General features: G+C 36.1%; 1 protein-coding gene and 1 long non-coding RNA gene across 8 annotated transcripts in view; one reads left to right on the top strand and one right to left on the bottom strand.

The window, feature by feature from the left end:
* LOC121030648 (uncharacterized) overlaps positions 1-16,627 on the bottom strand; it is a 124,407-nt gene that overhangs the window by 30,679 nt on the left and 77,101 nt on the right. The gene's annotated exons all lie outside the window — the stretch shown is intronic.
* The window catches only part of SCN9A (sodium voltage-gated channel alpha subunit 9), a 172,446-nt gene that overhangs the window by 128,781 nt on the left and 27,038 nt on the right, over positions 1-16,627 (top strand). For both annotated transcript variants that reach the window (XM_040475270.1, XM_040475269.1), the window contains exons 18-19: positions 3,937-4,057; positions 13,750-13,904. In XM_040475270.1, the coding sequence (XP_040331204.1) occupies positions 3,937-4,057; positions 13,750-13,904 (276 nt within the window). The remainder of the gene's footprint in view (positions 1-3,936; positions 4,058-13,749; positions 13,905-16,627) is intronic.

Here is a 16,627-nt window from a genome sequence, read left to right as displayed (position 1 = left end):
GGCAACAACCCTCTCCCTCATCCCTGGAGAGGAGAGTTTGTGTCTGCCACTGTCTGTGAAGCCCTCACAGAAGAGCAAACAATCTCACCTCATGTGTCCCAGGCATTCCTCAGATCTCTGCCCTCACCCTGTGTCTGGGCCATTCTGCCCTCCCAGCAGTGTAGTGCACCTGTGTTTTATCTCAGGCATGTTGGCTGGGTTTCAAAATCTAAGTTTTAGGGACCTGGTGTGCCACAGACCTGCTGTGGTCCTCTGGGCCAGGGTCTCATGGCACTGGGGTTGGTGCCAGTTTGTCCCAGAATGGCATTTGCACCAACATGCAGGAGCCTGGAGTTTAGAGTAAAGCATAGCAAAAAGCCAGTGTCCAGGTTAGCTGCCCTCAGCAGGTGTCTCTTTTCCTATGCTAAGGAACAGGGCAGCACAATGGCACCCACCAGCTGTTTTTCCCCTGAGAGGTTATCCTCCTCTCCCAGATGCACTCCAAGAAGGGGAAACTATCTCTCCCAGTATATTCCAGGGGTTCTCAGATCGTGCCATCTGCTCCTGGGCTTCTGCCCTCCTTCTCCACAGGAGCACCACTGCATCCACCAAGCGCATTCACCATCCACATGGTATGGACTTCTAAACTCCAATTTTTGAGCTCCACTGGTTATAAACTCATGATAATCAGCTCCTCTCATTTTCTCAGTCAGTGGTTTTGAGGAAGTGCTTTTGTTGTGCAATCCCCTGTACATTTCTCTCACTCTCTCTTTCTCTGTCTCTCTCTGTGTCTTCCTTCCTCTCTCCATGATCAGGACTCCTTCTCCTCCACAGCCCACAATCCTTTCTCCCCCAAATCACAGCTCCATACTTCCTACCTTCTACCATGTGGTCTTTTCTCTCCCTTTACTTGTGCAGTTTGTTTTCTCAGTCTTCAGATTGATTTACTGGGTCTTCAGAATCATTTGATATTTATCTAGCTGCATTCAAGGGACAAGGCAAGCATGGGGTCCTACTACTCCAGTATCTTAATCTGATTATATTTTCAAGTGTTGAAAGGGGCCTCTTAGATAGCTATATAAGTTTGAATCAAGATTAGATTATTTCCAAACTACTTCAATGTTGTATGGGTGCACACTGAATATGGAAAGATATATATGTAGCACACACACATACACACTGTATATATAGTAGGGAATAGAATCAGAGAGTGGAAAGGACTTTTGTTTTTTGCCATATATTATTGTACATTTAAAATTTTTGAATTAGATTTTATTTAAAGAAAAGAAAGAAAATTTTAGAAAGTGTCAATAAATGATGCCATATTATTCAATAAAAAGGCAGGAATGCTGTCTATGGTATATTTTCTATTCCTAATGCTAATGACTCTACATCTATGATCCTATGTTTATACAGCCTATATGTATAGGATGTCAAAGGTAAAAAATTATATTTGTTGACAAGACAAGCAAAAAATCTATAGACAAAAGTATATTTCATATTTTATTAAAACCAAAATCCACACAAAAATTACAGAATAGGCTATTTATAATATCAAAAGGGGAATTTTCTACACTGAAGTATTTATTTTACTGCTCTTAGTTTACTATAATAATTCTTCGATTTCCATAATTACAAGAAAGGAAACTAAAAAAACAAATGATTGAGTTTATAGAATTGAAAATAATAATAATAATGTAAAGAGATTCAAATGATTGGTATGATCTTCTCTGTGTACTAACAAGAAAATAAGAAGATTCAATAGTTAGATACAGCAATACCTGTCATGAGAATTAAATGCATTTCCCTTCAAGGGAAAGTTTTCATTTTAGATGTTAGCCTTTCTATTTAAAGGCATCCTTTTGGACGCTGTTTAAAGACACTTCGACTTTAGTAAATATTAAATTTAAAGACTGAATAGATTACATCTAAACTCTCTACATCACTAGGGCATATACATACGCGTTTAATATTATATACAGTATTAAAATAGCTACTTTGTGAATACTTCATGCATTCCTGGGAAAACACTGAATTCCTAAAAATATTCTAAACTTGAATTTCTAAAGAGTCATAGCAATTTGGCTTATGATACAAACTGTAGTTCATAGTAAATATTTTGATGTGTGTTGCAATGAGGAATTATCTTGAATAACTGTCATTTATTACATACAATTTGAGCCAAACTCTGAATTTAAACGTCAAAAAGTTGCCATACTATGAAAAAAGTTTCAGAAATGACATGATACACTTTACAAAATCATCTTAATTTTTATTTGCTTATAAATTAACTTGGCATATATTTTTTTGCTAATGCTTAATGAGAAAACCAAATACGAAGGTTGAAGGTGTTTTCATTAATTTAGCCTGAGTAGGCATTCTGCATATTAGATGCATTTTATTTAAAATTTTATTTTAAAGTCATTTAAGATTAATTCAATCAATTTAATTCTGCTTTTTAAGTGAAATTTCATAGTGATATTGTTCATAACGGATATTATTATAAAACTCTTCAACCTGGTGGAAATAATGCCCCTATGCCAATAGGATTATAAATATTATAGTAATCGTAATTCTTTGCTCTCATAAAAAGAACTTTGCTTATATCATTCCTTATGTATAAAGCTGTATCAATGACTTTTTTACTGGTGTTGAATAATGTGTGATAATAATAACACTGAGAATGTGGTACCCACATTTTTAGCTTCCCAGTTAATCTCTAAAAATTAATATTTTAGATTTGGCCTATAATATTAATGCAAATTAATTGATTAAAAAACCAATTTAATGGAGATGAGTATTTCCTGGCTTTTAGCACTTGTATTTATAGAACTATTCTAAAGTAAAGCTATAATCTTAATAAGAGAAGCATGTGCTGTAATAACTAGTAGTTTTCAATATTCACATGTCATTCAGCAAATGAGAATGAAAAATGAACTCTTCTATTGATGTGCTGCTCTACCCCTTATAAAGCAATATTAGGAAAAATTGACAGTTTTGCTACAATTGCTGTATGTATTTTTTCTAAAATTTCTGTGTATGTATAAGTGTGTAAACATCATGTTTGATCATAAATTTCTGGGTGGGAAGAACTTGTCTTATGATCAATTATATGATCATAATGACAATGAATTCATTCCTCTCATGTGTGAAACCACCATGTTTAATTTCATTGAATCCTTGTTTCAGATTTTGCATGTGGTGCTCACTTTGGTAACCACTATCTTTTGACATTATATATAATACTTTATGATCTTTTCAACTATATCCTGAAATTTTATACTAAAGTGGTCTGTGTTGGATGAAACAATTAGTGTGGTCTTTGGCATTTTGATTACAATATAATATTTGACTTTTTTTGTCTTGGTGAAAAGCCTTCTATCTATATCATCCTGATACATATTGTTAAATCCAAGAGCTAATAGAGGAAATATGTTTGGATTTCATTTGACACTAATTTATTTCTTTTTTTTCTAATTTTAAGTATCAATAAACTTTTTCTGCCAACTGTCAGATACAATCTTTCAATTCTCAGGCATTGGCAATTTGGCACTTGTATTATTTCTATCAGGATCTCGGTTGTCTGAATATAATAATTACCGGTGTACACAAATTATATTAAACATAAAACATAATAAAAATTTGGCCAATACTTTACAAATGCTATAGTTTATCAAACAATTACCTTATGCTAATTCTGTCCATATACTTACTTGCTAGCATACTAAAAATAATAAAATTTAATTTTCACGGGATGTGTAGATAGAAAGATTAAGCATAGCTGCATTGTAAGTTTACTTGACCTCAATATGTGTTTATACGTTTTTATGGCCATCATACTTGTTAATCTTTTTTTCATAACACTTTGCATGAATTTGATTATTAAGTATGGCTTGAATATAAGATTTGAATAACCTCTAAATTAACTGCCTGGTGGGCTGGTGCATTTCTTTTTAGAGATTGAACCGGTCGAGTTCCTCTGAGTGCAGCACAGTTGATAACCCTCTGCCAGGAGAAGGAGAAGAAGCAGAGGCTGAACCTATAAATTCAGATGAGCCAGAGGCCTGTTTTACAGATGGTAAGAGAAAATTCAAGACCTTGGCTAGCCATCCATTTATTCGTATTTGGGGTTTTATCTTAAAACCTCATACTTATCAGGGATTATCAGTGAAAAGTCAGAAGACTCCACTGCATACTGATTCCGCCATGGCTCTATGACAAAGGGTAAATCATGGAAGCTTTCAAAGCTTCAGTTTCCACACTTAAGATACTTTACTAATAATAATTTACAATGACAGTATGTTATACTATAAAGCACTTTACTTACTTAGGGTGCTCATACTTCTCACTTTAGATCTTTAATTCATTTTTCCAGTTCTGTGGAACCACTAGAATACAGCTCAATGGGATAGAGGCTACTACTGTCCTTATCATCAAAAGTTGAAGCCACCCGCCAACTTTCAGCACACCGTTTGATACTGTTAACCATTATCTGGTTAATAGTAGTCTGTCTCAAAATCCTTCTCTTGGTTTCAGAAGCCACACTCTACCTTTGTTCTTCTTTTGCATCTCTGAGAGTTGAGTTTCTTCCCCTGTTTCTTTCAGTGACTATCTTTATACACATCCCTTAAATAACTTTGTTCTCCCACATTTCAATGCTGTTACCTTCTTATTTCTCTAGCCCTAAGGGGCTTTATCCATGTCTATAGTTTAAACATCTATTTCTGTGTTGTTTGACTCTTAAATTATTATCTTTCCCTCTGACCTCATACTTGAGTTCAGGTATGGTCATCTCTACTGGTTGCCTTTAAACGTGTGAGGTAAAATAAGTTTGAAACAAAGTTTAGTGAGTTCTCCCCCATGTAATTCACAGCTTCCTCTGGTCTTTCTCTCATTTAGTGACATCGTGATCTATCCTGTCTCTCAAGCTAAAGACTGATTCAGCCCTGACCTCTTTCTTTCTAGCCACAAGTTGATTACAGAAACCACAAGTTGATCAGAAACTCTGGGGACAAGGTGTACATCCTCCAGGGGATTCTAATGCACACTAGAAGCTGAGAACCATTGGTCTATAGGATAAAACCTGAAGTCCTTAACATAGCATTTAAAGCCCTTTGCATTTCAATCTCTTCTTTTCTAACAGTATCTCCTTTGATTCCTTTTCACTTTCTGACTTACTGAACTTACTACTTCTGGAATTTTTCAGGGATTTTATTCAAAGTAGTGACTTTGAACTTGACCTGTGAATTTATGCAATATTTTCTAATCAAATGTTGCATTATTCAAGTAAAAACACAAACCTATACTAGAGTTGCAGTATAATACAATAACATAGACCAGAAGCTTTAGAGCCTGATAAACATGACTTCTAACTGGCCTACTGCTAATTCTCTGTGAGACCTTGAGCACATTTTTCAATCTTTTTTTTTCCACATTTTTCAATCTTAAATCTCAGATTCCTCATCTGTAAAATAGATACAACAATCACATCTGAATCATAGGGATATTGAGGACATTAAGTGAGATAGCACAAATTAATTACCACAATTCCTAACATCCTTCTTCTCCTTTTTTTTTATTTTTAAAAATATTTTGTTGACAATCCTGTATAGTTCTGATAGCACAGGGTTGATGCTGATGACTTGGTATCTATTATTCTCAGAATCAGCATTTTTTGTAGAAATCATTGACTTGTGTTCATCCTCTATGATTTTCTCAACCTGCTTCCTCTAGCACTCATGTGTGAAAAAAATGCCTGTCAAATAAAGAAATCTTCTAACTACAATGGGTACATGAATATTCTTTAAATACAAGCTAAATTTCATTTTATGTGAGAAGCAAACAAGTATCACACCCAACTGGTAGAAATTTTGTGTTTGCTGAAATTAGTACCATAAGCAAAACAGTTTCCTTTAAAGTGTTTCCTTTACAAAACTTAAGAATCTCATCAGGTGTTGCTGATTTCTCAATAAATTGATTAGCACCATTAAATATGTACAGATACAACCAAGATTTCCTCTATACTTTTTATTAATGACCCTAACTTAAAATTCTAGGATAACTAGAAAGAAGTTGGGTTTATCAAACAAATTATGTCTTCAAATTAGAAAAGGGCTTTAGAAAAACTTAAACCCTCTGCAGAAAGCATTAATGCTAAGCTATTTCAGACTGTAGTTGCTATTTTACTGAGATTAAACTTTACAAAAAGTTTATTCTAGTCCTACAAAGCTCTAATGAGAATAGTTATGTGAGTCCTTTGAGATTATTCATAACTTCTGAATTGAGTCTAATGTATAAGAGGTATTATAGAAACACTATTTCAGATGAACTTTGACCTTAACAATTGAAAATTTACTGAGGGCCAAAGTTTCAGTTACACAGGTAAATATATTCTGAAGAGCTACAACAACAATGTGACTATAATTAACAATACTGTATTGTATACTTCAGATTTGCTAAGAGGGTAGATCTTTTTTTTTTTTTTTTTTTTTTTTTTTTGTAGAACACATTGCATTTTATGAAGTACTTTTACACCAGTTATCTCCCCTGTCCCTCAGGCAAACCTGGGAGCTGGACATGGGAGGCATTCTTTCTTTCTTCCCTCCTCCCGCCACCACCCCCCCTTTTTTTTTTAACATGTAACATTTTTTTTTTATTTATATATGAAATTTATTGTCAAATTGGTTTCCATACAACACCCAGTGCTCATCCCAAAAGGTGCCTAAGAGGGTAGATCTTAAATGCTCTCATCACAGATGTAAAGAAGCAATTTGTAATTGTGTGAAAAGATGGGCTATGCTAATTAACTTGACTGTGATGATTATATTACAACGTATACTTAATATCAAATTATCAATTCATGTACCTCAAATATATACAGTTTTAAAATTCAGTTATACCTCAGTAAAGCTGGGAATGGGGGATGAATAGGCAAAATCAACCTACAATGATAGAAGTCAGACCAGTAGTCCTTCTAGAGGGTACAGACTGAGAAAGAGCATGGGGGCGGGAGGGGGGCTTTCCTGGGTGCTTAAAATGTTATATCTTGACCTACATGGCTATTATATGAGTATATTAATCTATATATTTATAATTGGTATACTATACTAAATATATGTGCTACCTCAATAAAAAATTTAAATGGGGCACCCAGGCGGCTCAGTCCATTGAGCATCCAACTTTGGCTCAGGTCATGATCTCACGGTTCCTGAGTTTAAGACCTGCATTGGATTCGCTGCTGTCAGCGCAGAGCCTGCTTGAGATCCTCCGTTCTCCTCTCTCTCTGCTCCTCCCCCACCCATGATCTTTCTCTCAACAATAAATAAACATTAAAAAAATTAAATAAACAAATAATTTTTAGAACAAAGACAAGAAAATTTATGAGGAAACACACATCTGTGAGTCACATCGCTCTGAGCAGCTAGAAACTTTTTATACTTGCTCAACCTGCTGAGCTAAGAAGCTCAGCCTGGTAAATCAAACAGGGCATCCAATTTGCTGAGCCTCTCACCATCTATCCACTTAATTATTCTTTCATCCAATCAGCAAATAATCATTAAACAACTTCTGTATTTCAGGCCCAGGGTGCTCACTGGAGAGAGATAGAGCAGTGAAAAAAAACAATGTCCCTTGCCCAAATAAATATTTAGTAGTAAATATTTAGTAGGACAGATAAGTGATACATGGAAGAGGTCAGTGGTGGTTAGGAGTTTTTTGTTTGGAGGACGGTGGGTGGAGAGCACTACTTTAACATGATGAAACCCAGTATAGAGTTTATGAAATGCATCATGAGAACAAATTAATGAAACCACCCAAAAGAAATAGCATTTACCCATGGGGACCCATTAAAATGTTTGAGAGGTTCTCTGTTATGTTTACATTTAGTTAATACTCCTTTTAATAAAGAAGATGTGATAACATTGCCAACCAGCAAGGTTGAAAATCTCTTAGGATATGCCTTTGCATAAAAGCCAGACAGTCGGTCGAGTACTCCTGCCTCAAAATAAGAGTAAGAAACTCTCTGAGGTGTTATAAATCTTGAGGGCAATATTTATAAACTTTTGTCTCAGATAAAAATCTTACTTTTCTAATTAGAACGTATAGTGCCTTTTCTTGCCTAAATCTAAAATCCTAAGAATAATATTTCTCTTCAATTTTAAGACTGACAAAAATAAATCTCAGATAGTAAAATCTTAAAAGGGAAACTTTCTTCTCTGGTAAATTATACTTGAGGCAGATAGATTCTATTCTGCACAAGATCTTTGTTTTTATTTTAAGATAATTTATAAAGTCTAAAGCATTAATAAATTTATAAAGTCTAAAGTTAATATAAAAAAATACTACCATCCTAAATTTTTTCACTCCTCCTGTTTTCTTTTGCTCAGGAAGATTTTATCTGGGAGTCAATATTTGGTCCTACCTTTTTACTATTCTCCTACATTATTTTATAAAATATTCTAGGGGCACCTGGGTGGCTCAGTCAGTTAAGCATCCAACTTCAGCTCAGGTCATGATCTCATGGTTCATGGGTTCAAGCCCCACGTTGGGCTCTGTGCTGACAGTTCAGAGCCTGGAGCCTGCTTGGGATTCTGTGTCTCCCTCTCTCTCTCCCCCTACTCACTCACTCTCTCTCTCTCAAAAATAAATAAATATTAAAAACATGTTTAAAAAGCCTCCAAAATATTCTAACTTTATTAAGTGCATTTGAGAGGTATGGTGGTTGTTTAAATACAATGAAGATAAATTCATTCAGATCTGAGGTTAACTATAATTAATGTTGGATAAATGAAGGCACATGTATATTTCCTATTCATTCTGGGCTTCTTTTTTTCATCCAATCTAATCCAATTTCCATCCAAGTTTTGTAAATTCTAGAATTTGCAGAGATACGATCTTTCAGATCATGACTAATGCTTGGATTATTTTAGAACTACATTTGGAGGGGAATGATGTCTTTTAAGTCAACTATACATGACATATTAAACCATGTAAAAGAATCTGGTCAAGTACCGTGAGCAGAAATGAAGGGCATAACTGATAAGTTTTAGCCTTCTGGGAGCTTAAAAGTTTCCAGAGAGAAAGGACAGGAACACGTAAAATTCACACAATCGCAAAAAACAGAGACTTTTGAGAAACAAAACAAAACATAGCTTGCTACATTTTTATAGTGCTGGAAATTAAAGTGCCAGATATACCTCATATTACTTGGATCAATGAACTAATTTCATTTTAGAATCATAAAAGAAACCATAATAAGACATTGCCTAAACAGTACAGTTCAAGAGAATTCTAGTTTTGTTGTTTCAAGTCATACACTTTATGATTATCTGAGTTATTACTTGAGAGGCTCAGTATTTTTAATTAAATATATTGTTTTATAAAACAGGAAATTTTTTTTAATGGCTAACTTGCATACCTCTGAAACAAGTATCTAAAAAGTGCTCTCCCACCTTTTTACCTTCCCTCCAGTTGGAAGGAAAAACATTTTTTTCAGTGATTTTTTTTTATTGAAGTATAGTTGACACACAATGTTATGTTAGTTTCAGGTGTACAACATAGTGATTCATCCAATGTATACATTATACATTATGTTAATGCTCACCACAAGTATGGCTACCATCTGTCACCATACAGTGCTCTTCTATGTAATGTTGACTGTATTCCCTATGCTATACCTTTCATCTTTGTGACTAATTCATTTCATAAGTGGAAGCCTGTACCTTCCACTCCTCTTCATGCCTTTTGCCCATCCCCCTACTCCCTGCCCCTGGGAACCATCAATTTGTTCTCTATTTATGGGTGTGTTTCTGCTTTATGTATGTTTGTTTATTCATTTTTTTTTAGATTCTATATGTAAATGAAATCATAAGGTATTTGTTTTTCTCTGACTATTTCACTTAGCAGAATACTCTCTAGATCTATTCATATTGTCCTAAATGGCAAGATCTCATTCTTTTTTTATGGTTGGGTAATAACCCATGATATGTATATATACCATATCTTCTTTATCCATTTATCTATCAATGGACATGGCTATTTTAAATAATGCTGCAATAAACATAGGGGTGCATGTATCTTTTCAAATTTGTGTTTTTGTTTTCTTCGGGTAAGTACCCAATAGTGAAATTATTGGATCATATAGTGTTTCTGTTTCTAACTTTTTGAAGAACTTCCATACTGTTTTCCACAGTGGCTGCACTAATTTACATTCCCACCAGCACGGCATGACGGTTGTGAAAGGAAAATTTTTAAGAGAGAAATGAATTGTAGTTCCTCTTTTTTCTGTTCTTCCTCTTTTTCAAAGTAATTGTGGGTTTTTTAAAAATCAACTTCAGTTTTTTATATTTAATTTTTAAAATTTCAGTCATTATCTTTCTGGGTCTCTCTTGGTCATGGTTCTGTTCAGAACCTTATTACTCCCTGACTTATTTACTGCCTTACTTATTTACTTATTTACTTATACATCTCTCCCACTTCCACTCTGTCTCCTTCTCCTTCAAGGTTTTCTCTTATTCCACCTGTCCTAGTGGGGTACAGGTAAATGTTTCACCACTGTTCTCCAAGAAAAATAAAGTATGAATATGTACCTCAGTTTATTATGAATTTTATAGATATAAAGGACGTGTGGCACATGATTTACAAGTAATAATATAAACAATATTCCTATTGTACATTCCATATAGCTCATTGATTCTCACAGAGTGCTTTTGTTAGATTCTAGTAAAATTTGGTATTTATAGATAATCAATGATTGCAACTGATGAACAAGTATAGCTTTAACCCGAAGGTTGGTTGGTATTTTCATTTATGTTAATCAGTAAGGTGAAAGTGAGACAAAGAAACTATATGCCAGAACTTCACTCATTCATGAATGATGTTTGCGAATCTCAGATAATAGAATTTGAATAACGAAAGAATATTTCCTCAATTTTTTGTGCTGTTCATAGTGTCATGGCTATGAATATGATACTCATTATTTTATATATTTTACTAACAGTTCTTCCATTACTTTATTAAGTTTACTCTAGAAAACCAACAAGCCCTGGTTTATAGCATTTGATGACTTTTGTAGTGTAAAGATCCCCACCATGGCTTATCCCCAAACTACTGATGTGACTTCACCAAATGTGGAGTTGGGAAGAGACGACAGTAGTCCAAATTTTACATAATCCAGATAGAATATACACATATACTCAAGAGCACAGATACACTGAAATGATTAGAAAGTGATATGTTTTAAGTGTTTCTTATCCTTTCAAAAGTAAGTTATAATTTCAGGGTGCCTGGGTGGCTCAGTCGGTTAAGTGTTTGACGTGGGTTCAGGTCATGATCTCGCAGTTTGTGGGTTTGAGCCCCATGTCAGGCTCTGTGTTAACAGCTCAGAGCCTCAAGCCTGCTTTGGATTCTGTGTCTCCCTCTCTTCCCTGCCCTCCCCCACTCACACTGTGTGTGTCTCTCTCTCAAAAATAAACATTAAAAACAAAATGGTAAGCTATAGTTTTAAGTTCACATAATTTAATGCTTGAGGATTGCTGCATTTAACAACAGGCTCACAAAAATTCCTGACAATTGAACAATGAGTTATCAACAGCCTGGGTGAACTGGCTCCAGCATACCATTGCATTCTGTTCCTTAATATTAACTGTTCTAAGATGTTCCAGACTTGGTCCTTTTTTCTCTCCTTATCCTAAAATATATTTTTTGTGTGACCTCAAAACTGTTCTTTCCTAGCCCAGACTTACCCCCTGAGCTGCAGATTCAGACCTCCAGATATCTGCAGGATATTGGTATTTGGAAGTCCCACCAGCATCTCAAACTCAAACTCTGCCAAGTAGCTCCCACACTTTTGTTCTTCATTTCATTGCTGACCTTCACCCAGTTGTTCTGGGAGTCCTCCCTTTCTCTAACATCACATATCCAGTAAGTCTGTAAATCCATCTGACTTTACCTGCCAAACATGTCTTCAATCCGTTATTGCTCTAGAAACTAGAAGTTGCCATAACCTGCCCCTCTTGTTAAGGCTACTATACCAGAATCCTAAATGGTTTTCTGGCTCTGAGTCCTTCTACACCTTCGCTCTCCTTTTTCTTCTCTTCCAGATTATCCTCCATTCAACTGTTGACATCTATTTTTTTTTTTTAATTTTTTTTTCAACGTTTATTTTTATTTTTGGGACAGAGAGAGACAGAGCATGAACGGGGGAGGGTCAGAGAGAGAGGGAGACACAGAATCGGAAACAGGCTCCAGGCTCTGAGCCATCAGCCCAGAGCCTGACGCGGGGCTCGAACTCACGGACCGCGAGATCGTGACCTGGCTGAAGTCGGACGCTCAACCGACTGCGCCACCCAGGCGCCCCTGTTGACATCTATTTAAATTGCATCTGCCTATATCATTTTCTGTTTGCAACCTTCCACATACTCCTCATCATCTCTAGGATATACACCAAACTCCTTCATGTGGTAGAAAATGCTTTCCATAATCTGACCAATTTCTCTAACCTCATTTCTCACCTATGCCTCTTGTATACACTGTGCTTTCATCACCACTCTGAACTGCTTATAATTCCTATGCATAACACATTTTGCTTCCTTGGCAGGGCATTCCACCCATACTCTTTTTGGCTAATACTTTGACTCAGTTCAGGCTCCAGCTCTTCCTTCCACAAAGTTCCAACCTCTCCTGAGCAAACAAGCCAGGTTAGGTAGACTTCTTCCATGCTACCAAATAACCCCTTTACATCTGTGGTTTCAGTTGCTTTATCCAGTTACAGTCATTTATTTCTATATTTATCTGCCTAATCAAAACCAAAAGTAAATTCCCTGAGGAGAAGAAATTATATACACAGCTAAGTATACAAAAGATAATAAATGGTTAAAAAAATTTAAATTAAATGTTCCTCAACTTACCAAAGCAGCATGCTTTATATCTGTGATTACAAAGACAGAGTTGTTTTTATTTTTTTAACATTTTTTTTAATGTTTATTTTTTTGAAAGTGAGAGAGAATGCAAGTGGGGGAGGGGCACATAGAGAGGGAGACACAGAATCCAAAGCAGGCTCCAGGCTCTGAGCTGTCAGCACAGAGCCTGACACGGGGCTCGAACCCACCAACCGTGAGATCATGACCTGAGCCAAAGTCAGACATTTAACCGGCTGAGCCACCCACATGTCCCAAGTTGCTTTTAACATAGAGTACTTGAAACAGTTTTACCTGAATATTCTAATGAAGATCTATTTCTTTTGAACATAATTTTAGAAACTTCTACCAATTCTCTTAATATTATCTAGAATGGTGCTTGGCACAGTTTTTTTTTTTGTTTTTTTTTTTGTTTTTTTTTTTAATAGAGTGGAAGTAGCAGAAATTGTAGATGAGATCCACATCAAGGAAAATTAGTTTGTCAGCAAAGAATGCCCTGAAAAGCATTTTGTCCTCAGGTTTAGTTTAATATTCATTCATTCAGAGTTCACCATGTATCAGCACAGTATGAGGACTGCAATAATGGAAGAAAAAAAAAAGTGGCCTAAACATCATGGAAGAGATTGACAAGAAATCAAGGAAATACAGAAGACAAGAATACATTTTAAGTTAGAATCATTGACAAGTTATTTTTAATTGAATCTATTCAAGTTGAATCTATTTAAAGCTGCATTGTAAATGTTAGCAATTATTCTGTTGAGGGACATCACAGGGAAAGCTTCACATTAAATAGGGTATTTTAAGCATTTTATTTATTCTGAATATCAAGATTTTACATGAATGTCTCTCTTGCCAGGTTGTGTGCAGAGATTCCCATGCTGCCAAGTTGACGTAGAGTCAGGGAAAGGAAAAATCTGGTGGAACATCAGGAAAACCTGCTACAGAATAGTTGAACACAGTTGGTTTGAAAGCTTTATTGTTCTCATGATCCTGCTCAGCAGTGGCGCTCTGGTAAGTGATATGACACCTAAAGCAATCTCTTGAGTAAGTCAGTATTTTTAATAAATGAGTTGGAGGATAAAAATAACATGGAAAGTTGTTTTGCCTAAAAATGAAGCCCTATAATTAGTGCTAGGACAAAAATTTAGCTTAGTTCAGTAAATATTTGCTGAGCAATACTACATGGCCAGCATTATTCTTGCTGTCTTGAATGCGAAGGTGGCTAAGATCCAGGTACTTTTCTCAAGAGAGCACTGGGGAGAGAGGCACAAGTGATTACAGCACTGAGATGTGTTTGTAAGTGAGGAATATACTTGATAAAGCTCTGTAGCAAGAGACGAACTATTGTCTGCTTGGAATTTAAGAAAGATAGTTGATGTTGTGCGAGATCTAGGAAGATTAACAGGGATCCTCCAGAGTGACAGGGTGGGCTGAGGGGAACAAGTGTACAGGGATAAGGAAGCATAAAAAATCGGGAGGTATTCAGCACATTAAAAGTTGCCAACCTGTAGAAAGTGATGTTGGAAGAAGAGCAAACACAGGAAAGAGAGTGGTAACCACAGGTACTGTGACAAAGACAGTCAGTGTCAGCTTATGAAGATCTTGAAACACAAGCTGTAATATTAGGGTGAGAAAGGGACACATTCTTATTCTTGCACATACATCAAGCACTTTCTATGAGAGTTGAAAGCACTTTCTAGGAGAGTTTCGCACTCCCTGAGCCTTTTCTTACTTATTTGTCTTTCCTGCTGACACGACCAGAAATAAACCATTAGAAGCCCAGTTCCAGCTAGAGATACCACTGGAAATTCCACTATACTGAAGACACAATACTCAAGAAAGTTGTAAATTGCCTCATAGATAGTCTTCATGAATTTTGGATTTTACTCTACTTATAAGAAATTAACCTGTTACTGTTTCATGGATGGGGGTAGAATATAGGAGACTTCCAAGTCAGAGACAAAGAATTTTATTTCTCATGATTTTGGAAGCAACATGAACCTCAACATGTTTATGTTGGTCCCGCTAATCCCCAAGTCTCATGAGGGCATGGCAGGGGGGTAAATGACTGGTGCACACACAGTGGTTTAGCATCACAGCTGAAGAGCCCTAAATTTAGGGAACCCTGTCCTTTTATAGCAAGCAGTATGCAACCTTGCTTTTTGTCCCAGACAGAGACACTGTCTCTATTCCTCAAGGTTGCTTGTTGCAAAAACAACCCTGAGAAATAGCCAGAGTGAAGCCAGTCAGGGCCTTGCATTCTTGGCCTATCCAACAAGGACATGCAGGGATGCACGGGGCCCACAGTGGATGACTTCTCCTGAAACAGAAAATGAATTTTAAAAAATGCTACTCTTCTTATCTGGTGGAATGCAAGTAGGAATCTAATTCCTAATACCTAATGAAGTTTATTCTGTGCTGAGTCACACATGAGACTGAGACTGTTAGAAGGGAGAGAAAAAAAAAATTAAAGAAAAGTTTAGAGTAATCCCTGATTCAAAATGTCCAAAGGAAGATGACATTTTTGGCGAGAGGTGCTTTCAAAACTGAAATTCAAGTGAATTATATGAAGAAGAAAAGAGAAAGGTAGTTTAAGAAACTGCTGTTTTTACTCAGGGAGTTTGCCAGTTGAGCTAGATTTTTAAAATACCTGTCTGTAAAATAAATGAAAGGTAACAATTCAAATTTAGTACATATTTATTATGCTTCAAGATATTTATATAGGTTTTTTCACTTAATATTTAAACAATCCTGTGAGACTATGATTATTTTGCTTATTTTACCAATGAGGAAGCAGGGAAGAGAGTTTAAAAAGTTAGTTAATATCCTAAAGCTAGTAAACAACAGACTCATACCTGAGGTCTAAAATCAAAGCTACTATATCTTTTCACTGATTTGTGGTTCCTCAAAAGGGAGAGTACACACCACATAAAAACAAATGAATAGTAACTGAAATGAGTAACAGTAAAACCTACACCCCACATTGGTGGAGCTCATATAATGATGTCCTTGCCTCCTTGCTCCCACAGTCACATAACTAGTCCTGGAAGCTAGCTAGGAACCCTGCAGACTGAATCCAGTTTCCAGCTCTGGGACTAGTCAGAGCAAGGTGTATTCAGGCACAGTGTTTGGCTCTCAGCATCAAGACTTGCTACTGGTCCTGCTTTCCACCTCAGTTCCAGGAATATCACTCTCGTTCTTTGTGATAAAGCCCCTTCCTTAAACTTTGCATTTCAAGGGGCACCTGAGTGGCTCAGTAGGTTGAGTGTCCAACTCTTGATCTTGGTTCAGGTCATGATCTCATGGTTCGTGGGTTCAAGCCCCACATTGGGCTCCATGCACTGACAATACAGAGCCTGCTTGGGGTTCTCTCTCTCTCCCTCTCTCTGCTCCTCCCCATGCTCTCTCTCAAAATAAATAAACTTTAAAAAAAATAACTTTGCATCTCAAGTACTGAAGCATTGCCATAGTTTATCTCAGTAGCTTGCCTGATTCCTCTACAACCTGGAGAAGGGAGGCCCAAAAACCCTGAAGGCTGGAAGTTTCTTCTTGTACTTCAGTGCCACTGACTTTCAGAACCTCTGCTAGGTGCTAGAATCTCTTTTATCATCTTGGTAGGTCTGCCCATTGTCTGTGTCCCAACTTCTCTGCCTTCTTCAATACTGATAACAACAGTTTGCAATAAGTGCCAAGGATCATTTTGAAAGTATTGATAGAAGGACTTATAATAATAA

The sequence above is a fragment of the Herpailurus yagouaroundi genome, unplaced genomic scaffold, assembly GCF_014898765.1.
Source record: "Herpailurus yagouaroundi ecotype Mexico unplaced genomic scaffold, PumYag 140, whole genome shotgun sequence".
In the NCBI taxonomy this organism is placed as follows: domain Eukaryota; kingdom Metazoa; phylum Chordata; class Mammalia; order Carnivora; family Felidae; genus Herpailurus; species Herpailurus yagouaroundi.
This window is presented reverse-complemented; position numbering and strand designations above follow the sequence as displayed.